Source organism: Chinchilla lanigera, unplaced genomic scaffold (genome assembly GCF_000276665.1).
Source record: "Chinchilla lanigera isolate Chin_1 unplaced genomic scaffold, ChiLan1.0 scaffold00123, whole genome shotgun sequence".
NCBI classification, from domain to species: Eukaryota; Metazoa; Chordata; class Mammalia; order Rodentia; family Chinchillidae; genus Chinchilla; species Chinchilla lanigera.
Window position 1 is genome coordinate 1,050,800 of NW_004955524.1, and position 21,863 is coordinate 1,072,662.

General features: G+C 66.0%; 2 protein-coding genes across 2 annotated transcripts in view; one reads left to right on the forward strand and one right to left on the reverse strand.

Moving 5' to 3' along the window:
* Window positions 1-16,838, reverse strand: part of Sin3b (SIN3 transcription regulator family member B) — a 17,810-nt gene extending 972 nt beyond the window's left edge. Inside the window, exons 1-15 of the mRNA XM_013507309.1 lie at window positions 16,755-16,838; window positions 15,128-15,271; window positions 11,411-11,533; window positions 11,226-11,312; window positions 10,930-11,048; window positions 10,300-10,507; window positions 9,598-9,714; window positions 8,309-8,547; window positions 7,343-7,526; window positions 5,590-6,199; window positions 4,593-4,762; window positions 2,017-2,190; window positions 1,851-1,943; window positions 346-440; window positions 36-240 (exon numbers count right to left, since the gene is read on the reverse strand). Coding sequence (XP_013362763.1) covers window positions 36-240; window positions 346-440; window positions 1,851-1,943; window positions 2,017-2,190; window positions 4,593-4,762; window positions 5,590-6,199; window positions 7,343-7,526; window positions 8,309-8,547; window positions 9,598-9,714; window positions 10,300-10,507; window positions 10,930-11,048; window positions 11,226-11,312; window positions 11,411-11,533; window positions 15,128-15,232 — 2,529 coding nt within the window. The 5' untranslated portion in view covers window positions 15,233-15,271; window positions 16,755-16,838. The remainder of the gene's footprint in view (window positions 1-35; window positions 241-345; window positions 441-1,850; window positions 1,944-2,016; window positions 2,191-4,592; window positions 4,763-5,589; window positions 6,200-7,342; window positions 7,527-8,308; window positions 8,548-9,597; window positions 9,715-10,299; window positions 10,508-10,929; window positions 11,049-11,225; window positions 11,313-11,410; window positions 11,534-15,127; window positions 15,272-16,754) is intronic.
* Window positions 16,839-18,365: 1,527 nt separating this feature from the next.
* On the forward strand, window positions 18,366-20,704 carry LOC102028891. Its single transcript, XM_005409504.2, has 2 exons — window positions 18,366-19,870; window positions 20,362-20,704. The coding sequence occupies exons 1-2, from the start codon at window positions 19,341-19,343 to the stop codon at window positions 20,615-20,617; spliced, it is 786 nt and encodes a 261-aa protein (XP_005409561.1). The 5' UTR covers window positions 18,366-19,340; the 3' UTR covers window positions 20,618-20,704.
* Window positions 20,705-21,863: the final 1,159 nt, after the last annotated feature.

The following is a 21,863-nucleotide window of genomic DNA, read 5'->3' on the forward strand; positions in this document are numbered from 1 at the left end:
CCCCCCGGCCCAGGGCGGCTCGGGGCCCCGCGCACCTGCTTGGCGCGGCCGAGCGTGCCGCGGCGGTACATGTAGTCCTCGGAGTTGACGATGAACACCATCTTGTGCGTGCCGAGCTTGAAGCGGCAGTCCACGTCGCACGCGCTCTCCACGCCCACCAGCCGCCGCCAGGGGCCCTTGGCCTCGCCGCGCAGGGCGCGCACCTGCTCGCACTGCCAGCGCCGGAACTTGCGCAGGTTCCTGGGTGGGTGCAGACAGAAGAACGTGCTCCAGCAGGCATGCTGGGGTGGTCCATCCTGGCAGGGGAGCAGACCCGCAGGGCCCTCCCCGGCCGCCCCGCCTCACCTCTGCAGGAACACGGGCTTCAGCAGGAAGCCCTCGGCGGGCGAGCCAGAGGAGCCCTCCGTCCCCACGTACTGCTCCACATAGCGGGCCAGGTGCTGGGGAGCGGGCACAGGTGTCACCGGGTGCTTGGGCTGCGCCCGCCCCAGCACAGCCAGCAGTTTGCAGGGGCACGCTTCGGGGCACTGGACCACAGCCCCTACAAGGACGGCCCCACACGAGGCCCTCGACCGGGCTGCGTGCTGCTGAGCTCGGCACGTCCAGGCCCAGCCTCCTCCCTCCATCCTGGGCCCCTCCCCGACGGACTTCACGTGGGAGGGCGCTGCTTAGACAGCAGGGTCGGGGGTGGCAAGGAGCAGGCGTGGATGCCAGGACACGGGCAGGAGTAATGCAGAAGCCGAGCACAGGGGTACAGATGTGTACAGCTACTGGGAGGCTGAGGCAGGAAAATCCCAAGCTCCACCCATACCAGGCAACTTAGCAACACAGGCCCTGTCACAAAATAACCTAAAGCAGCTCAGCGCGTCCCACACCTGGGTGGCTTTCACTCAGGCAAAATGTGCAGCCACAGGCACTTTTCTCCCCATTACTGGGGGTGGAACCCCTGACCCCTGCCCTGAACTCCAGCTCCAGCCCTTTTCTGAGACAAGGTGTTACAAAGTTGCCCAGGCTGGACCGAACCTAGGATTCTCCTGCCTCAGCCTCCCAGAGTAGTAGGACCAGGGGTGTGGCCGTCCTACCCGGCAGCCCCTACTAAGTTCACAGACTTGGGCTCCCAGGAGGGTTTAAGTGTGGGAGGCAACTGCTGCTTCTCCTGGGGCTGAGGGGTCCCAGCACACAGGGGCTTTGGGCTGACATCGAAGTCACTGCTGTGTCTACAGCCCCATCCTGGGCCCTGGCACCTGGCGTATGACCTCACGGAGCTAGGGTCTCTGGGGGGGTCATTGAGCCAGAACTAAGTCACCACCGAGGAGGACAGGCCTCCACCCCGTGACCAGCGTCCCAGGACGGCAGACACGCAGGGGTGACACGAGGGACAGGGGCCAGGACGGCGGGGAGAGCCCAGCCCAGGGGCGGTGTGGCTGTGCCCCGACCTGGTCACTCGTCAGGGCAGCCCCAGGCCCCGCAGGTGGCCGGGCTCGCTGAGTGACACACGCGTGTGTGCACACATGACACACGTACACGCGCCCAAGCAGGCACACACCCTTGCCCAGGAGCACAGCTGTGCGCCCTGCACTCAGAGGTGGCGGAGGCCGCGGCAGACGGCGCAGGACACGGCGCTGCGCGGAGCCCTGGGCGCCTCTGGGAGGGCCCGGCACACCTCGGCCCGTGTCTCACCGCCACCGCAGGGGAGCGCACAGGACGCAGTGATGGGCGGGGCCGGCCGAGGCGCCCTGGTGCTGAGGGGCGGGCACAGAGCACGGAGGTCCCAGGCTGGGGGCAGAGCCACGTCCCCACCAGGAGGCTGAGGGGCCCGGCGGGCTCAGTGTCCCCGCCCCGTGTCCCACCTGCACCTCCACGGGGTCCTCCGTCTGCGCCTCCTCGGTGTCCAGCAGCTCGATGGTCATGATCACCTGGCCCTTGCGCTGCAGGAACATCACCTGGCGGGGCGGGGACAGGCTGAAGCCACCGCCGCGCCCCTGCGGCCCGTGCGGGTGCCGGCGGCCGACTCACCTTGAAGCAGTTCTCGTCCGCCATGCAGCGCTCCGCCTTCCACTGGTAGCTCGTCTCGCGGGCCGCGCGCACGCAGCGGGATGCCAGGTTCCCGCCCGCCGCGCCGCGCTTCCTCTCGCTCAGGTACAGCTCGGCCACCTTCAGGCACACGTCGTCGCTCACCAGGTGGTGCAGCTGCGGGACAAGGCCGCGGGCCTGAGGGGCTGGGCCACGGGCACGGGCCACACCACGGCCACTCTGGGCCGGGTCAGCCTGGGTGGAGTGGACCCGACCAGACCAGGCCAGACCAGGCCACACTGAACATGCTCAGACCACACGGAACCTGCCCAGACTGGCTGAGCTGGCTCAGGCCTGCCAGAACCAGTTCAGACTGTCCATAATTAGTTTACGCTGCTTGAAACTGCCCCAGACTGCCTGAACTGGCCCAGACTGCCCTGCACCGGTTCAGACAACAAACCGGACCACACCATACTGAACCCAACCTGACCACAGCAAACCAGACGAGACCAGGCCAGACTGGATCAAAACAGACAGAGCCAAACCAGACCAGGCCTGAGTACCTGAGACCAGGCAAGCAGACCAGACGGAACGGGAGCAGGCCTGAAGAGCAGCCCACATGGCACCGAAGGAGATGGCCGGGGGGTGTCCCCAAGACACGGTCTTCCCTGGCACAGTCCCCGCCTGACGTGCTGGACTGGGGCTCGGGCATCCTGCTCACCCCGTTTCGGAGGAAGCCAGGCCTCAGGTCAGCTGGGCCGTGTCAGAGCCCCCGGGACAGTGAGACCCCCTGGGCCCCCACACCGACCCGCGTCGGGTGACAGGCAGCGCCTGCTGTGGCTCTGCTGAACAAACACGGCCGCAGCGGCCGCGCGTGGACCCGACAGCTGCCCGCACCATGGCTGCCAGTGCTGAGGGGGCAGCAGCAGGGCGGGGCGGATGCCAGGCAGCACGGCCACCGTGCTGCCACTCCTGCTCGCGGGGCCCGGGGCAGGGGCCGGGGAGGGTCGTTTCTGAGCACCGATTCCAGTGCCCAGCCTGGCCAGCACCCCAGTGCCAAGGCCTCTCCGCCCCCAGCAGCAGCCCTGTGTGCCCTGCGGCCCACCACCAGAGCCCCAGAGGCGGCCCACGCCGCACGACTACGCAGGCAGCAGCATGCCCTCCCCGGGCCCGGGACAGATGGCAGCTCCACGCCGAGCCCTGGCGGCAGGGGGGTGGGCCCGAGGCCTCACAGCAGGGGCCGCGGGAGCCGGGCCGGAAGGAAGCGCCCTCCAGGCTCAGCGCAGCGCGACAGCGGCGATACTGCTTATCCCGGCCCTCCGCTCTCGTCACAGGACGCCCCACTTGACGAGCAGGAAACGGAAGTCACGACAGCAGTGCTCCGGGGGGGCCAGGTGGCCTCATGCCAGGCCACGCCACCCTCGGGGCTCCCACTGTGCGTGGCCCATGTCCCTTGCCAACACCACCCGCACCACTGGGCCGCCACTAGGAAACTACGGCTCACGGCAACGCAGCTCCAGCATGCGCACCTGGAGGGTCACCCCTGGGACCCCGTGCAAAGCTCACACTGACGTCCAGGGCGGCACCGTCCGCGTCCACACAAGGACTCAGCACAGCTATCCCACAACACACCCTCAGTACAACAGAATATTACGAAGCCCTGAAGAGGGAGGCGGCTCTGGCCCAGGCCACCCTGCGTGTGAGCTCTGGAAGCATGGTGCTGTGACTGTCGCCTGACACAAACTTCGTCTTCCCTGACTCCGCTGATGGGAAGTATCCCGACAGGCAAACGCAGACGCCAGGGAGTGGGGTACCGAGCGGGGCGCGGGCCTCACTTGGTGACAGTCTCTGGGGGAGGCGGTGACTGCACACCAGCCTGGACGGACGGGCTGCGTGTCCCTGCCCCGCCGCCCAGACCACAGCCCTCTGGGTCGGGAGCTGGTTTCCATCTCCCGGACATCTGCACACATGTAACGGGCGTCTGGGGCAGGGCCCAGGGTAAACCTAGAACCCGCCCTGTTTCCCACACGCACAGCACACGCAACCGTTAATAACTCTGAACGCGACACACGGAACTCCCCAGCTCCCACCCCTAGTCAGCCACGCGAGGTCTGCTCTCTGCAGCGCGGGTGTGTGGGAGTTTGGGTTCAGATGCTCACAAAGTCCCTGTCTGTGCCCTTCTGAAAGCCCAGGAGGGACCCAGGCCTCTGCGCTGAGCTGCATCCCGGCCTTCTTAACATTTTGGGACAGGGTCTTACTAACCTGCCAGGCTGGGTTCAATTTTGTGATCATCCTGCCTCAGCCTCCCAGAGCCCTGGGAACACAAGTGTGCCCCGCCTTGCCAGGCTACAATCTACAGGTAGATTTTGTTACAACAATTTCGTTTTTAAAAAGGTGAGGTCTGTGTGCTGGCCACGGGGCCGGCTTCCTGGAGCAGGAATCCAGGAAGGGTCAGGGTAAGGGTGAGGGTCTCCAAAGCCCACGCCCACAGGCAAGGCAGGGAGGGCGGGGCCGGAAGGGCCACCCACTCGCCCATTGGTCCGGCCCCTTGACTCTGCCCCGGCCCGCCCCGCCCTCACCTGGCGGGCGATGTTCTGCACCAGTTTGTCCATGGTGAAGCCGACGTAGGCGTGGATGGTGAACATCTCCCGCAGCGTGTCCTCGTACTGCGTGGGGTCAATGCTGCCCTCCAGCAGGCTGCGCACCATGTCCAGGAAGGCCGGATAGTACTCCTCCAGCTCCACCTCACCTGGGGGGCAGCGCGCTGAGTGCAGGCCTGGGCTCCCGACAGGCCGCCCCTCCCGGGCCCTCCCTGGCTGTCATGCGCACACGTGGGGGGCCCAACTGGCGGAGCGGCTGGCACTCGGCCGGGCGGCGACAAAGGACAAAGGCACCGCGGCAACACATCTCCCGGCCGGCACGACAGTGCGGGAACCCAGCGCCTGGTCCCTCCTCCAGCTGGGGCCGCAAGCAGCCCTGCCCCGAGGTGGCTGCCTTGAAACCTGCTACCCACAACAGGCTTGGCACGGGTGTGCTGCGCCTCCGACCTGCAGGGGCCGGGCTCCCAAACGCTCAGGCCCTATGCACCCGCGGAGAGCACGGTCCCAGGTGCCCGTGCTGCTCAGGGACGGGAGCAGGAGGCCTTGCACTGCGACCGGGATGACCTGGGCTTTCTGCCTGCTCCCCGCGCGCAGGGTGGGTCCCGGGGCGGACCACAGGCCTGAGGCCAACTGTACTGCAGAGTAAGGCCCACAGATGCCCGGTGCGGCCGGCCTCCTCCTCCTCGGGCCTGGGAAGAGCCCAGGGCTGCACCCTCAGCCGCCCCTTCTTCTGGAGACACGGTCATACTAGGAGCCCAGGCTGGCCTTCAACTCCCAGCAATCCTCCTGCCTCAGCCTCCTGGGCGCTGGGCTGACAGGTGGGATGACACCTGTTCCCTGCTTCCGTTTTGCTTTGAGGCAGGACTTGCTAAACCACCGACAGGACGGTCCGTGACCCTCCCACCTCAGCCCCGGGAGTCGCTGGGACGCAGGTGGGAGCCGTGTGCCATGGCCAGCGCCCGCCCCCAGCGCTTACTGGGCTGCTTGAGGCGCAGCTCCATGGCGGGGTCGCTGCCCTTCTCGCGCCGGCCGCCGCACAGCAGCTGCGCGCGCTCCTCCTCGCGCCGGTGCTCCAGCAGCTGCGCCTGCGCCTGCCGGTAGATGCGCAGCAGCCGCGCGCACAGCGTCTGGTGCAGCCGCAGGAAGAAGTACCAGTTGTTGTTGGCGAAGAACAGGCTGTACACGTCGTCCAGGGCCGGCGGCGGCGGGGGCTGCTCGGGGGCCGGCGCGTCCGCCGGGGCCCCCTTGTCCTTGTCCTTGTCCTCGGAGCCGCAGCCCTGCGGCCCGGGCCCCGACCTCTTCCGCGTGCCGGCCCCGCTGCCAGGGTCCGCGGCCGCGCCGCCCTCATCGGCCGAGTCGTCGGAGGCGCGGGGCTCGGGCTGCTGCTGCGAGAAGAGGCCGGGCAGGAAGCGGTGCAGCAGCTGCTGGATGGTGGCCTGGTCCTCCTTCTGGATGGCCGGCTGCCGCTTCACGTAGTAGCTGATGAGCGCCGCCGCGTCCTCCAGGATCTGCCGGTCCTCGTACGCGAAGATGAGGTGCGGCTCGCTGGCCGGCGCGCCGCGGCCCTCCGAGTGCTGCTCCTGGTGCTGCGGGACGGGACAGGCTGCACGGGCCGGGACAGACGCGCTCGCCCGGCTGCCGCAGCCCGGAGCCGCCCCCGGGCGCTCCAGCACGGGTGGGAGAGTCACAGCTGACACTGCGCCCGGCCAGCTGCAGAGAGGCACCGGCCCGGCGCCAGCAGGCCTCACGGGCCCCTCGCTACCGCTGGGCTGCACGGCGCCCCACAGAGGACTCTCGTCCCGAGCCTCCCTCGGCCACGCCGCCGCCTGCGGCCCCGCGCTGCGCCTGGCTGCCGGGGTGCAAGGGCCCAGTAGGCACTGGGGCTCAGCAGGCTCTTGGGCGGGTGCCACGGGCCTCAGACATCCCAGAAGTGGGCAGCCGGGGCCTCCAAGGCCGGCACCCCCGGGGCTGGAACCTCGGCTTGCTGCACAAGGCTCCCTGCAGCCCCCTAGACACCAGGCCCCCCTCACACACAGCCGTAGAGCCCAAGCGGGGCTCCTGCAGGCCGGTGTCCCGGGGAGCAGACTGCAGGCGAGCCAGGCCCCTGGCTCCCGGGTCCCCCACTTATCACACTGTACACATGCTCAAAGGCCACTGTGACCTGGGCACGCAGCGCCGCCTGTCATCCCAGCACGGGGGAGGCCAGGCAGGAGCGCGGCGAGCCCGGACCCAGCCTGGGCAGCGGTGCGAGGCTGTCTCCAGCAGCGTGCACAAGGCTGCGGGTGAGCAGTGCGGCCCCGCCCACACCCCAGCACCAAGGGCGGCAGCCAAGGCGGAGGCGCAGACTCCAGGCGGAGCCAAGGCCACAAGGAAGGCTCGGGCTGCTGCCCAGGGGCCCTGGCCTCGCCGTGGGCCGAGCCGATCCCCATGCTGTCTCCGGCAGGGGCCTCCCTGCCTCCCGAGGACGGCTGCCCTCCAGCTCCAGGGGAGTACTGCCCCTGGCAGGGCCCGCCCTGGGGACAGCCCCCCCTTCCCAGAGCTGCAGCCACTGTCCCAGGGCTGTTGCCGCCCGCTACCCCTGCCAAGTGCCTGCCCCGGCCCCACAGCCGCCCCTCACGACCCTGTGCCCAGCCCTGGCCTCTGCTGCGGTCTCCCCTAGGGTAAGGTCACTGGCTGGGCCTGGCCAGAGAAAGGCGCCAGCCAGAGTCACCACGGGCCGCGGCGCCCACCTCGTCGTACACGCTCTCGATCTCGTTCAGCAGGCTCTTGGAGCGCAGCGCCTTGGTGTCGTTCTGCTTGAAGTTCACAGCCTGGTGGTCCAGCGACTTGAGGTAGGCCTTCTCGTACTGCTCGCGCCACACCTTGTTGAAGCCCTGCTGCGCCTCGCGCCACTCCTCTTCCTTGGCCTTCAGCCTGCGGCAGGGGGGCGAGAGGGGCTCAGGGGGGCCCAGCACCCCCTCATGTGACAGTGGGCACCAGAGTGGGGCTGAACACGAAAAGGAAGCAGGGTGCTGGCGCCCTTTTCCGGGAGGCTGAGGCAGGAGGAGCTCTAGTTCATGCCCATTCTGGAAACTTAGTGACTTACGAGACATGGTCTCAGAACAAAAAGGGGCTGGGAATGCCGCTCAGATGGAGGCCTGGGCTCAAGCCCAAAGGTGTCAAGCTGCCCGGAACAGTGGGCAGGGCCTGCAGCTCCTCCCTCTCCCTGCTCTGTGCTGCAGTTACACCTGGAGCCCAAGAGCAGTGCCCTGCAGCCACCCCGCCCAGCTCCATGGCCTGGGGCCCAGCAGTGCCGCCCTGCTGTCACGTACGGAACACCATGCCCTGGCACAGGGCAGTCCTGAGGCAAACAGCAGGGCACGTGGCACCGACAGTCACGTCTACCCAAGCCTCCAGAGTAGCTGAGAGGACACTGCGTGGCCACAAGCCCAGCCCACTCATGTTGTAAGAGAGCCAGAACCAGCCCTGCACGTCTCTGCATACCTATCCAAATTGTTTTTGTTCTGTTGAGCCAGTCTCTCTAAACTGCCCAAGCTGGCCTTGACCTAGTGGCAATCCTCCTGCCTCAGCCTCCCAGTGCTGGGATGACGGGCATGTGCTATCACGCCCAGCTGCACTGAACACAGACTGTGTCTCATCCCAACCCGAGACGACACGGCTCCGCTGCGACAGCGGGCGGCCCTGGAGGACGGCACCTCTTCAGAACGACAGGCACAGCAGCAACGGGGTTCTTCTTGAGGCTCTCGATGATCTCGGGGGCCTTGTCCCCGTAGATGCGGTGGATGGCACGCCGCTGGATCACCTCGGACGTGCCGCCCAGCGCGTCGTCCAGCCGGAAGCGCTCCTGGTCCTCCGGCGCCATGCGCGACAGCTTCTTCTGCACGCTCTCCAGCACTCGGATGGTGGCCAGGTTCGTCTCCAGGACCACGTCCAGCTGCGGGGAGGGAGGGGTTGGCCCCAGGGCACAGCGGGGCCAGGCGCGGGGCAGCAGGGCAGGCTCAGCGACCTCAGCCCCTGGGGATGCAGTGCTGACCGCGTTTGCTCAGCTGCTTGGCAGCACAAGGACACGGGGAGGCGGGACACACACGTGCGTGCGTCTGCCACCCCCTCCGCGCCCGGCCCTGCCAGCAGCCAGGTTCCCATGGGCAGCACGCTCGCCGGGGCTCTGCGTGAGGGCTGAGCGCGCCCCCATGCCTGGCCTGTGCCAGGCACCGCCTTTCACCTTGGACTTCCGCGTTTCCAGAACCGTGGGCCAATGCCCCTCTGCTGGCCATCTATTATCCCGACAAAGCCGGGTACTGGGGACACAGCTGTGATCCTAGTATGCTGGGCCGCCAAGGGTGGAGGACCCCCAGACCAGCCCATCCAGGGCACTAAGCCAACTGAGACCCTGTTCCTGAGATGGGAAGGAGACTGGGGATGTCTGTGTCAGTACCTTGGCTGTGACACCATGCTAGAGTTCTACTTGTATTTCTGAAACGGTCTTGCATGTAGTTCAGGTTGGCTTTGAACTCACGGCAACCCTCCTGCCTCAGCCTCCCAGCTGCTGGGATTATATGTCCCCAGTGTGCCCAGTTGGTGCTAGTCCTAAATGACATCACTGCCCCTAGGAAAGACACCCAGGACTCAGTTATTTTTACACTATATTGAATTGCTACCTCACTCAAAATTCCAATGAAAAATATAAAGCTAACTTCATTTTAACTACTTTTTTGTAGTGCTAAGAATGAGACTCGGGCCCTTGCACCCACTAGGCAGGTGCTCACCACTGCGCTACACCCTCGGCTCTTGTTTTTTGTCTTGAGACAGGGTCTCGCTAAGTGGCCCAGGCTGGACTTGAACCTGTGACCCTCCTGCCTCAGCCTCCTGAGTAGTTGGGATAATGGGTGTGCACCACCGTGCCTGGTCGCTGTGCCAGACGGAAGATAGGATGTCCCAGGCTGGGACCTGCTTGCCCTGGGGACAGATGCAGCCGTGCACACACCTCGAACCGCTCGTCCTCACAGCGGTGCAGCTGCTCCTCGTACGGTGTCTTCTTGGAGCTGACGAAGGTGGAGTCCTCTGACCAGGAGGGGAAGGAGACCCAGGTGTCGTTCAGCACCTGCGTGGAGGGGTGAGTCGGCAGCTGCCCTTCAGTGGGGACGCAAGGACTGCAGTGTCACTGACCGCACGGGCTCTGCCTGGTCACACCGACAGGAAAGTGAACTGTGGGGGGGTTTAGGGGGACACCAAGACCCTGGCTGAGTGACACAATCCCGGCCTGGGACGGCGAGCTCCCCACACAAGGCCCTGGCCACGAGAGCCGGGTTCGTGAGCAATCAGGCTCGGATATGCAACTCTGTGGCCGTGGTGCATGGCAGGGCCGTGCGCAGACTTTCTTTACACCCACAGGTGGTGGGCCAGGCATGGCTCGCAGTTCTGCTGACCCCTGGAGGTGCAGTCGTAACGGCCCACAAACCCGGGGAAAACCTCCAACGGTCACACCCTGCCTCACCGAGGACAGCGACCTCGAGGCACAGCGGGGTCCTGGCCGGGATCAGTCCAGGTCTGCGTGGAAGGAGGCAGCCCACCTGACACACCAGAAGCCACAGGGTACGCAGCCCCACGGCCCCGCCAGCCCCGCACCGGGGCCTGCAGACACCAGGGACCCCAAGCCACCCCCACCGTGCCCACCCAGCCGCGCCACCTCCTTGCAGATGGCCGTCCTCCCGCTGCAGCGAGGCTGCTGGTAGGTCTTGGGCAGCGCGCGGTAGCTGGAGCCGATGCGCTTGCAGGACGCGTAGTCGATCTCTCGGCCCACGCCGTCCCCGGAGCGCTCGCTGAGCGGTGGCGCGAACGACAGCTCCTTTACACCCAGGAAGGACTTGAACTGCGCGAAGAGCTCCGGGAACTTCCTAGGAGACGGGGCAGCTGCAGGCCAGCGCGTCCCCACCCCGCGGGTTCCGCCCCACCCCGCCGCCGTCTGCTGCAGGACACGTGTGCCCGGCCGCCCGGGGCTCCCCCACACACAGACGCTGCTCTGTGAGCTGAAGCAAGCGGTGGTCTGACAGAGGCATGGCAGAGCCGGGAGCCTGGGCTGGGCAGGGCCCCGGGCGAGAGCGGTCAGGCACTCGGCCTGGAAACACCTGCGCGGGAAACGCACCGACTCTTCCACCCCGATGAGCACCACAGCTCCGCAGCCCAGCTACTGCAGGGCCCAGCTGCTCCTCTCACGCCCGCGAGGCTGCTGGGGAGCTGCCCTTGCCGCTGCAGCCCATCACCACACGGGATCAGAGACAGCTCCAAACCCACCGTCCCACTCGGGGGCACCGCTCACCCCAGGAACGGGCTGACAAGCTGCAGGAGCTCAGCCCCTGACACCAGTTCCTGGTTGAAGAGAGCAATGCACCTCAGGAAGTTCTCATAGACCTCCTGGCTCTTCAGCACCCGGCGCACCTGCGGAGGACAAAGACCACGGGGCTGCGCTCCACGGCTGCAGAGGCGGCTGGGTGTGTCCTCGGGCCCCACCCGGCCCCCCACCTGGTCACCGTGCTCTACCCCTGCCCCACTCACAGGAAGCCACTGAGGGACAGCGCAGGTCCCCGAGGGCAGCGGGCAGGGGACACACCTCACCTTGTCAAAGAAGGAGAACTCCTGCAGCGTGCCGTACTTGCCCACCGCAGCCAGCGACAGGTCCTTGGTGCCCCGCAGCTTCACCTTCTTCTGCGGAGAGAGCCCGCGTCAGGGCCGCGAGTGGCTGCGGCTCCTGGCTGACTCTCCGGGGGACCGCGGGCAGCCAGGGGCACGGCGGGCGTTACCTTGGCGGGCGCGGACACGGGCCGCAGCAGCGAGGGCCGCGAGCGCTTCTTGCCATGCTCCAGCCCCTTCTCGTGCTCGCTCTTCGGGGTGCCGCTCGCCTCGCACGGCCCGCTGCCCGTGAACTGCGGGGACACGGGGGTCAGCGGGCCACGCGCTCGGGACAGAGCCGCCTGTGCCGGGCAGCGGCACACGAGCAGGGCGTGCCGTGCTGGGAGGGGCAGGCCGGCAGCTCTCCGTCAGCACGCGGGCTTGCGCCAGCGTCCCCCACTCAGCCCTGTCCCCAGCCCTCCCCGCCTGGACACGGACACCTCCCGCAGGCCTCGGGGCTGGGGACGCAGGCCACTGGCGCAGCACATGCGAGGACAGCAGACAGCAAAGGCCCAAAGGGGCAGAGCCCGCAGGACACCATGACTGCTTCAAAGTAAGCATCCGGGCCGGACGCGGCGGGGCTCCGCGACCCCGCACTTGGGGAGGCCGAGGCGGGAGGGCCACAAGCTCAAGCCTAAGCGGGCCGACTCAACAGCTCGATGAGACCCCGCCTCAAAGTAGACGATGAAGAGTCAGGGCCGCGGCTCCGTGCGAAGGCCTTGGGTTCAGTCCCCGGTGGTGCACAGGGAGGCACAGGGAGGCACAGCGCGTGCCATGCAGAGGAGCGGCCGCCGCAGGCACGGCCCCGCGCGAGGACGGTGACTCAAACCCGCAGCCCGCACCGACGCTGACTCCCACACGAGGACAGCCGGCAGCCAGCGGCCCTGGCCCTGCGCAAGCGCGGCTCTCAAAGCCAACCCGCTCGAAGGGCCGTTCCGAAGCCACAGCTGTCCTGGGAGGCCTGACGTCCCGCTCTGAGGATCCCAGCCAAGCGCACAGGGACAGCGTGACAGGTGCCAGGGCTCCTGCGCCCCCAGGCCTGGACATGCCCGCGGACCATGTACCGGGGGCTACCGGCGCGGCGCCTGGCCAGGCCGTGAACCCAGCCGTCCTGGCTGAGGCTGCATCTGCTTGCTGCACAAAGGGAGCCGTACTGGCCACAGCCCCTTGCCCACGCTGCCTCGGCGACTCCCGGTACGCAGGGCTTGGACTGCGGCCCAGGCCCCCGAGGAAGCGAACTGGCTCCTGACCCAGGGGGTGGCTCGTCTCCCTTTGCCGCCCTTTGCACATCTCTGTTTATTGTTGGTTTTTTGAGACAGTGCCTTGGTGTGGAGCCCAGGTTGGACTCGAGCTCGCAGCGACCCTCCTGCCTCGGTGTCACAGGCGGGCACCGCCACGCGGGGCTCACGCCACCAGACTCCACACGGCGCCTGTGCGGCGGGGTCTCAGTGCAGAGAGCGGCCCACTCGCCCTGCACGGGAGACGGCGCTCTTCACCAGCACGGACAGAGCCCCCCACGCTGACAGCGACCTGAAACTCAGCGGCAGGGCCAGGCGGCCAGGGCTCCCGGCCACAGGGCTGCACCACATGCAGCTGCGGGAACCCGCGGCTCTGCACCCCGATCCCGCACAGCCAAGACAAGCGCTGCGCCCCAGCCCGGCTGAGGCTCCACCTGCGCAGGCCAGGGCAGCGCCAGAGACGCCACTATCTGCGCAGGCTTGGCCCAGGGCAGACGAGGCCCAGAGACCCAGCCCCACACATTTCCAGGCCGTGTCCCTGCTAGGGACGCTGCTCAGTCCTGGTGACTGGTGCCCGGGTGGCGCTGCAGGCACAGCCGAGAGAAGAATCCAAAGGGCCGGAAGCACTGGCAGGGTGGGCGGGGTCAGCCCGGCTCCCTGGGGGACACATGGGCTCACACACTGTCACGTGTCTCCGGCGTGACACAGGAGAAAGAAGGACGCAGCGGGCCACACACCAGGACAGGTTGGGCTCGCTGGGGAGCATGTGCCCCGTCCTGGGTTCTAGCCCAGCGGTCCAGGTTCAAGGCCGGCCAGGGCAGCCTAGCAAGACCCGGTCACTAAACAAAGCAAAGCAAAGCAAAGCAAAGCAAAGCAAGAACAGAGAAAGCCCAGCTGCCATCCTACTCAAGAGCAAAAAGCAGTGTCCGGCCAGTGCAGGGACAGAGACCCACAGGTTTGAACCGAGAGCTCAGGGAGGCCCGGGCTGTCACAGCCCGACAAGTGCCACAGCGACCGCTCTGCGGGAAGGGACGGGCTCCTCCACACGGGGGACAGCTGCACTGCCACAAGCACCCTGCCTCACGCCACCAACAAATTCCACTCAGAACCGAAGCCGGGCACCGTGGTGCCCATCTATGCTGGCACTACGGGAGGCTGAGGCAGGAGGACCGAGTTCAAGCCCACCCTAGGCACTTAACTAGCACCTTGGTGAGACCGCATCTCAAAATAAAAAGTAAAGGCGGGAGGCAGAGCAGGCGTGTAGACCCTGTGCTGGGGGAAGCAGCTGACCTACAGCACGAGAGCTGGGACTGTCACGTGTTACGGGGGAAGGGGAACCCGCGTGACCTCCACGGTTCCTGACAGAGCCTACAAGCAAGGGTGATGTCAGGAAAACGAGGTCAGCAAACTGCGCCAGGACAGAACACCAGTGTGTGTCCAGGAGCCTAAGGAGAACGTGCAAGGAAGACCCAGGGCGCTGGGAAGGTTCTGGAGCGCACACAGCTGAAAAACTGCAGCGCTGGAATTGCAGGAAGTCTCACAGCTTGACGAAGACAATTTTAAAAACTGTCAAGGACTGGAACAGGTGCTTCTCCAGAGCAGATGCAGAAAAGCACGGAGAGAGACGCTCAGCAGATGAGCCCCGTGAAAGGCGGCGATACACGTCCTGTACCGTGCGCTGCCACCATCCTGAGAAAACGTGTGCGCGCACAGAGGCACGGGGTGGGGGGTGGGGGCCACACTTGTACAACAGCGCGACTGCTATGAAAACAGGGCGGGCTTCTTCCCACAGTTACCAAGCCAGGGGCACCGGCATGTCCTGCACCCCAGTTACTTGAGAGGCTGAGGCAGGAGCGTTCCAAGTTCAAGGCCCACCTAGGCAGCTCAATGAGACCTTGTCTCAAAGCAACTGGAAAGGGCTGGGGATGCAGCTCAGCGGCCCCTCTGGCCAATCTCTAACACTCCACATACAAAGTTACCATATGACTCAGCAGTTCCACTCTAGGTATAAAGCAGAAAGAACCGGACCTGGCCTTCAGACAGGTGCAAGTACACGACTGTACAGCAGTATCACCTAGCAGCCAGAGGACCAGACAAGCACGCACATGCAGCAGCAGATGAAGGCAGCAACACACAGGGCTCATCCACACCATGGAGTATTACTTGGCCGTGAAAAGGAATGAGGCTGACACGGGTGTGACACAGATGAACTTCCAGATCATGACACTGAGCCACAGCAGCCGGACACACAAGGCCATGCAGCGGGGGATCCCACAGAGGGCAAGTGTTCAGGGCCAGCAACTCCACAGGGACAGGAAGTGGACGGTGGTTTCCAGGGTCAGGGCTCCTCTGGCAACCACTAATGCCCCAGAACTCCACAGAGGCGACGGCCACACACTGTGGACGTACCAAGTGCCACGGAGCCGTGCACCAGAAACGGTTCGGCATCACACTGCCAGCAGCCCCGCTTCGCCAAGGAACCTCAGGTCCGTCAGAAGAACGGGACGGAAGGGAGAGGCAGGGCGGCCGCCTGGCCGTGGGAGGGGGCTGCAGCGCGAGCCTGCCCAGGCCGCACACACCTCCCCCACCTCCTGTGCCTGCCCGACTCACCAGCGAGCGCTTGGCCTCCGGCAGAAACTGCCCGAACTCGGACAGCAGGTCCTCCTGGCCACGGAAGAGGTTGGCCACCTCCGTGAAGACCTCTTCCTCCGACATGCCGCGGAACGGCCGGCCCTTGGTGTGCAGCTGCTCCTTCTGCAGTGGTGACAGGGGCGCGTGTGAGGCCGACGGCTGCCCAGGCACAGCACAGCAGCAAGGGGCAGTGCTGCCCGGGTCACAGGGCAGCAAGGGGCCTGCAAACCCGAGGCTGACGCTTCAGTCTGCCCGTCGGCCGCGCTGATGACACAGAGCCGGGGCAGCCGTGTCCAGCCCTCCCTGCAGGTTGCACCCGGGCAGCAGCCATGCCCGGGCCCTGCGCCCAGTTCCAGCTCTGTCCTGGGCTCCAGGGCGTCCTTTATTTTGTTCTCCGAGCTGGGATGAAGCCTGGGCCACACCCTGGCCCCAGGGACGCAGGCCTGAGGCTCTGGCACCCACAGCACCACCCGGGAGAGGACACCGCCAACCCTGCCCCAGAGGTCGGCGGGACACAGGCTGTGCGCTCCAGGGATGGACACGCGGGACACTGCCAGGCCGCCGCTCTCTCCAGAAACTCGGCCTGAGCAGCCCGAGAGCACCCTCGCTCCTCACGGGGGGACAGGCGGGGGAGCGGAGGCCCTCCCGGGCAGGACCAGCCCCCAGGCACAGCGGGGAGCGCCCGGAGACCCTCAGAAGCAGTCCAGGCTGTCTGCTAAGTGGCTATGCGTCCCGGCCCCACGCAGGGCGCCGCACACAGCCCACGGCAGTCTGCCGGGCGGACCCGGCACGGGGACAGCGGAGGCGGCGTGCGTCCCGTGCTCCTTGCCGGCCTGGCGTGGAGCCTGGGTCCCTGCGGGACGTGGGGCCTCGCACAGTGAGCAGAGCGGCCCTGCGGCCAGCCGCGCCCCAGTCTGAGGTGCTGGTGTTGTTCTCCCGCTGCCGCAAGGCTGCGCTGCAAGCAGAGCCGCACCAGCGAGCACCAATGCGCACGCGCTGGGAGCCGCCCGCCCGCGCTGGATGCACCAAGCCCGCACGGTTTCACCCGCGTGGCCCGGGCCTAAGGCCTTCACACTGAGCTGCCCTGCCCGGCAGACGGCAGCTCACGAATGGGCCTCGCTAACTGTCTAGGATGGGCTCGAACTTGTGATCTTCCTGCCTCAGGCTCCCAGAGCGCTGGGAGGACAGGTGTGCACCACCAGGCCGGGCTAGATTTCATCTTTAAAAGTGAGCCCTAGCCAGGCGTGGTGGTGCATACCCATCATCCCTGCTAGTCAGGTAGCTGAGGCAAGAGGATCAAAAGCTCAAGGCTGGCCCGGGCAACTTAACAAGCCACCGTTTCAAAATAAAAACTGAAAGAGCTGGGCACATAGGCACACAGCTGTGATCCCAGCACTCGGGGAGGCCGAGGCAGGAGGATCACAAGTCCCAGCCCAGTCTAGGATACAGCGCAAGACTCTGTCTCAAAACCCAAACAAAACCAATGCAAAAAAAAGAGGCCTGGGGTGCAGCTCTGTGGGAGTGCTGGCCTACAGTGCACGGCAGCCTGCAGCAGGGTCACCCCAGCCCCGTGTGGGCTCAGACAGGAAGCAGAAACAGTGCCCACCTGGTACGTGTGCAGGATCTCCAGGAAGGACCTGTAGATCTCGGGGTGGTCCAGGAAGCGGGTCTTGATCTTGTTCACGTAGCTGATGGCATTATTGAACTCCACGGAGTCCGACTCCAGAGGCACCTGCGGCTTGTCCTCCTTGTACGACGGCTGCTGCCTGAAGTCCTCCGCGCCGTCGGCATGGCCGTGCGAGTTCTCCTGACAACGGGCAGGGACAGTGTTACTGAGTGTCTAGGAAAGCAGCTGGGGCGTGTGCGCAGCCAGGGCTGCTCTCCCCTGGTGGCCAGCCCAGCTCCCACACTGCAGGCAAGCACTCTGAGCCACATGCAAGGCCCTGTTTATTTATCGTTTGTTATTGCCAAACACCGTCTTAGTAAGTTGTCCAGGCTAAGCTTGAACTTGCAATCCTCCTGCCTCAGCCTCCTGAACAGCTGGGCCAATAGGCCTGCACCACCACGCTCACGTCCAAGTTTGGTTTCTCAAATTAGATGTGGCACAGGCTGGCTCTGGGACCTGGAGGGCAGGGGTGAGCTGCCCAGTCCACCCCGAGTGTCCACTAAGTCTCACCCCATGCCCTCCATCCCGAATCTCCTAGGGTGCAGTCAGCCCTTCACACAGCGACACCCCGGCCTGGCCGCTGCTGACCAGGACGCCGCACATGTCACCCGGCCCTCCTTGTGGCCGTGCTGTCCTCAATGGCCACCAAGGCCCGCTGTGGACAGAGCAGCTGACACCCACGGGGACTGGACCCAGGCCTCCCACACGCCATAGCCAGGGTGCTGGGGTCCGAGACCAGGCGCTGCCTCACCTGGGCCCGGGCCACCCTCCGGAGATCCACTCCATCCGGGCGACTCAGCGCCTGTCCCGTGTGGGCACCCACCCACAGCTGCCTGTGTCGCTGAGGGGCCGGCAGCTGGAAACCAGAGCCAGGCTGCAGCTCGGGAGAACGTGGCCTCGAGCGCAAGAGGCCCCGGCCGCGGCCCAGCACCGCAAAACAAAAAACAAAACAAAGGACCAGACACTGAGGCTCTGAGCTTCCGCTGAGCTACCCTCCCTGGTCTCCGTCTGCGGCGGGGACGGAGCCTGTGGGCTGGGCAGCTGTGCAGTCCTCGCTGAGCCAGCATCAGGGACGGCGCCCGCCCGGGGCAGGCAGGGCGCAGGGGGGCAGCGCACACCCAGTGCAGGGACACCGTGGCCCCGGGGCCCGAGGACTCCAGAAGCCTGTGGCTGTCTGTGAGTGTCGCTCCACGCACACGCCCGCCAGGGCCCGGCACAGGGCCGGAGTGCAACGTAGCCGAGACCGCCTCGACCACGTGGGCCACGCGACGTGTGGCTGCGCTCCCACGGATGCGGGGTGGGGACACACACACACAGCAGAGCAGGCCGGACAGGCTTGGTTTGGAGGTGGCGGGAAGCCTGGAATTAGTGGCGATGGCCACGCCGCACTGGGAGGACCCTGGACACCGGAGGGCGCGTTCCCACGCCCGTGCCACGGTGACCCCAGACCTGAGGCCGCGCTGGAGTCGATGACGGTGGCGCCGGCACGCGGCCAGGCAGGTGCGCAGGGAGGGGTCTTCTGGGACAGCCCTGCCTGCGTCCCTGTCCCCTGCTCACGATGTCACACAGCCCACGGGGGAGGGACGCCTCCGGAGCCACCAGCCCCCTCGGCACATGCCGCCTCCCTCACCAGAGGGCGGCCCCGGGCCCCATCTGCACTGTCCTCACAGGCCCCGCCCCGGCCACGTCCACTGTCCCAACCCTCAGGGCCCCCTGGGGTACAGCGGCTCTGTGCCCCACCCCTGGCTCCCCAGCCACTGTCCCCGGGCCCGGCACCGTCACCAAGGCATCTGCCCACTCCCCACCTGCCAAGTCTTGGTGACGGCACACGGGCCCCTCACGGTCCTGCCCGGCCACCGTCCTTCTTTCTTTTTGCAGGACTGGGGCTGGACCAGGGCCTCTACAGTGAACGACACTCGGGCCTTTCTCTGTGCGGCCCTCCTGCCTCAGCCCAGGGTGGCGTGCACTGCCCACTGCCCGCCTGCCTCTCCCCGGCCCCTCCTCCCAGGACTGCAGGCGGGGCGGGGTGTAAACGGGCTCCTCCAGCTTTGCTGTCCTTTTCTTTTGCATGTGCGCGCGCAGGGCTGGAGACGGAACCCAGGGTCTTCACACTGAGCTCCCTACCTAGCACTTTCTACTTTGTGTTTTGAGGCGGGAGCTCACTAAATTGTAAAATCCTCGACCCTCCTGCCTCAGCCTCCCCGAGGGCTGGGATCACAGGCATGCGACGGCCCCCAGGGTGGTGTGAGTGCGACCGGAGGAGGGTGGCACATCTCAGGAGGCACGGTCACAACAGGCTGGTCACTGGGTCCCCTGGGGCACCAACTCAGAGGCCAGCAGGGGGCGCCCTTTCCCCGAGCCCTGATCCTCGCGGGTTTGCGCTGCGTCTGCCGTCAGGCCTGGGCACTCAGAGTGCTCTGTCCTAGGGGCACTTGCCGACGCTGTGAGGCGCAGCCCCGGCCTCCCCCGCTTTCCCCCCACGCCCAGGGCCACCTCCTCCCACCACACAAGACGAGCAAAGAACAAATGAGCTGCAGTTTAAAAGTGAGAACATCCAGTCTCCGGAGTCCCCAGGGCCTCACGTGTGGGCGAGTGGGCGTCTGCTGCCAGGGGCACGGTGGCCACTGGGTCGTCCCAGTCCCCGCCAGCCCGCGCCACCCAGAGGGAACCAGGGGCACATGGCGCTGCAGGAAGTCCTGGTCAGCCCTCCCTCTGCCACCAGCCTGCGGGGTGGCCCAGAGGTGGGAGTGGCAGAGACCCTGCTATCCACAGACCGTGAATCCAACCACCAGCTCGCCGAGACCCGCAGCCCGCCTGGAGACAGCCACAAAGCCACATCTGCCCACGGAGGAGGCTGGCTCTCCCTCCCAGGCCCACCTTCCCCAGCAGCCCAGCGAGAGCACTGCTTGTTCCCTCCGAGGAAGGACGCGCTTTGCCCCTGGGCCCAGGAGCTTCCGGGTGCCCTCTGGACCTGCGGGCCTCCCAGGAGCTGCGCCCACGCAGCGGGGCTGCCTTGCCCGAGCACAGGAGGGCTGTGTGGCAGCCTCCTCCGGGAGGTGAGGTCTCCTCCCATCGCCTTCCTGCTTTCCTCCACACACCCAGCTGCCAACCGACTGGACCGCTCAGTCGTGCCCTCCTGCACTTGCGGGTCGCTTAGACCACAGGTTTGCCACAGGGGCAGCTCTGGCCGCCAGCCCCATGGCAAGGCTGCCAACGACAAGGGGACAATCTGGCCACTGGAAGCCCCGGGTGCTGCAGAAGGTCCCAGAACGCACCAGACACACACACACACACACACACACCCGGCAGGAGACACACACACACACACACACACACCCGGCAGGAAAGACCTGGGGCTAAGAGACAACCGTGCTGAGACAGAAAAAAAGGCAGCAGCACTTCTCCAAGTTCAACACAAATGGGCTTTCCTATTCTCAGAAGGTCGGGGAGCTTCAGCGGTAGGGGGTACAGAGGCAGGGCCGCAAGCTGTCACCCCAAAAAGAGGTGTCAAAGGTCCAAGCCTGATCTGAGCCCATGACCTTGACAGCGCCAACCATGAAGACGGCTATTCACAGCACACAGAGCTCCACCGTCTTCTGCAGGTGGCACCGAGGGTGACGGGCAGGCCCCTGGCTCACCTTGGGCCCAGACTGCGGCAACACCTTTGCTGCGTCTTCACTAACAGACGCGGCCGGGAGGCCAAGCGCACGCTCCACCACCCGCACCCAGCCTGCTCCTGCCCTGGGTGTCACACGCAGCCACTGGGGACGCGGAGGCTGCCCACGAGCTTTCACCTGCTCTGATCTGTGCCGGTCCAGAAGATGAGCAGGTCGCACGCCGGTTCCCCACAGTGACGTGAAGGGACGCAGAAGGCCCGAGGACCGGAGCCACCGTACCTGGCTTGTCAGAGGCGACTGTATGTTTATCTTGCCGTTCTTGGGAATGTCTATTCTGTATCCGAGGGGCAGGAAGGCGTTGAATCCCACGATGAGGTCGGGGTGCTCGTGGAAGAGCTGGGACACGCGTCTGATGACTCCAGGAGTGTCGATGCTGAAAGGGAGACCTCGAGTGGGCAGGAGGGTCGGGGAGCTGGGTCACAGCCAACCCCGCCCTGGGCGCCTTGACACTGCCAACCGCAAGCTGCTCACACGGGAGCAGGGTGGCACCGTCCACCCATGTCCCGCTGTCAGGCCGGGGCCCAGGCCCTCTTGGAGAGAACGACATTCACACGGCCCAGCTCGCCCAAACGCTCTCACCACGACACTGGGTTTGGAAAATCTCAAGACTCCTAGAGCCGCAGGAGACAGGAGTCGTCCACACAGGGGGACAAGTTTTGCCCCGACTTGAGACTGCTGACAACTGCTGCAGGTCCTGAGCTGAGGAACTGCACACAAGCGCAGGGACCACAGGCCATCCGAAAGGAGGCGAAGGACCGGCAAGAACCTCGGAGCCCGAGGGCCTGAGCTCTAACCTCACCGCTGCCATGAAGGTGGGTCCCTTACCCACTGCAAGGCCCAGGGAGGGCCCCGTAAGAAAAAAAGGCCCACCCCAGGGCACCCCTCCTCCAGTCCTCCCGATTCTGTGCCTGAAAAACAACCCACGAACGATAGCGATGTCTATCAGCAAGGCTTCCGACTAAGCACTCTGTGTCCCTTCCTTCCAAGCAGGCCTGACACTAGGGGCTGCCGAGAGAGGCACTTTGGGAACAAGATTGAAGGGGCAGACAGCGCCAAAACACAACCGATGGAGAGAAACAACATTTTCACACAACGCTTTACCGAACAAAAAGAAACAAGATTTCACTTCTCCAGAGCTTCCACGCACAAAACTTCCATAAAAGCCAGCATTTCGGATAAAGACAGGACCGACTCAGCCTGCCTCCTGCAGACCCCTGCCCTCCTCCGGGCGCCCCTGCAGCACACGGTGGGGACCGGGCAGCCCCACCTCGGGGGACAGGCTGAGACCCGACGCGGGGCCAACCCTCTGCAGTGCCACCGCGCTGCGGGGCATCGGACGGGGCCCGGCTCGCGGAGGCCGGCGCGGGGCGGG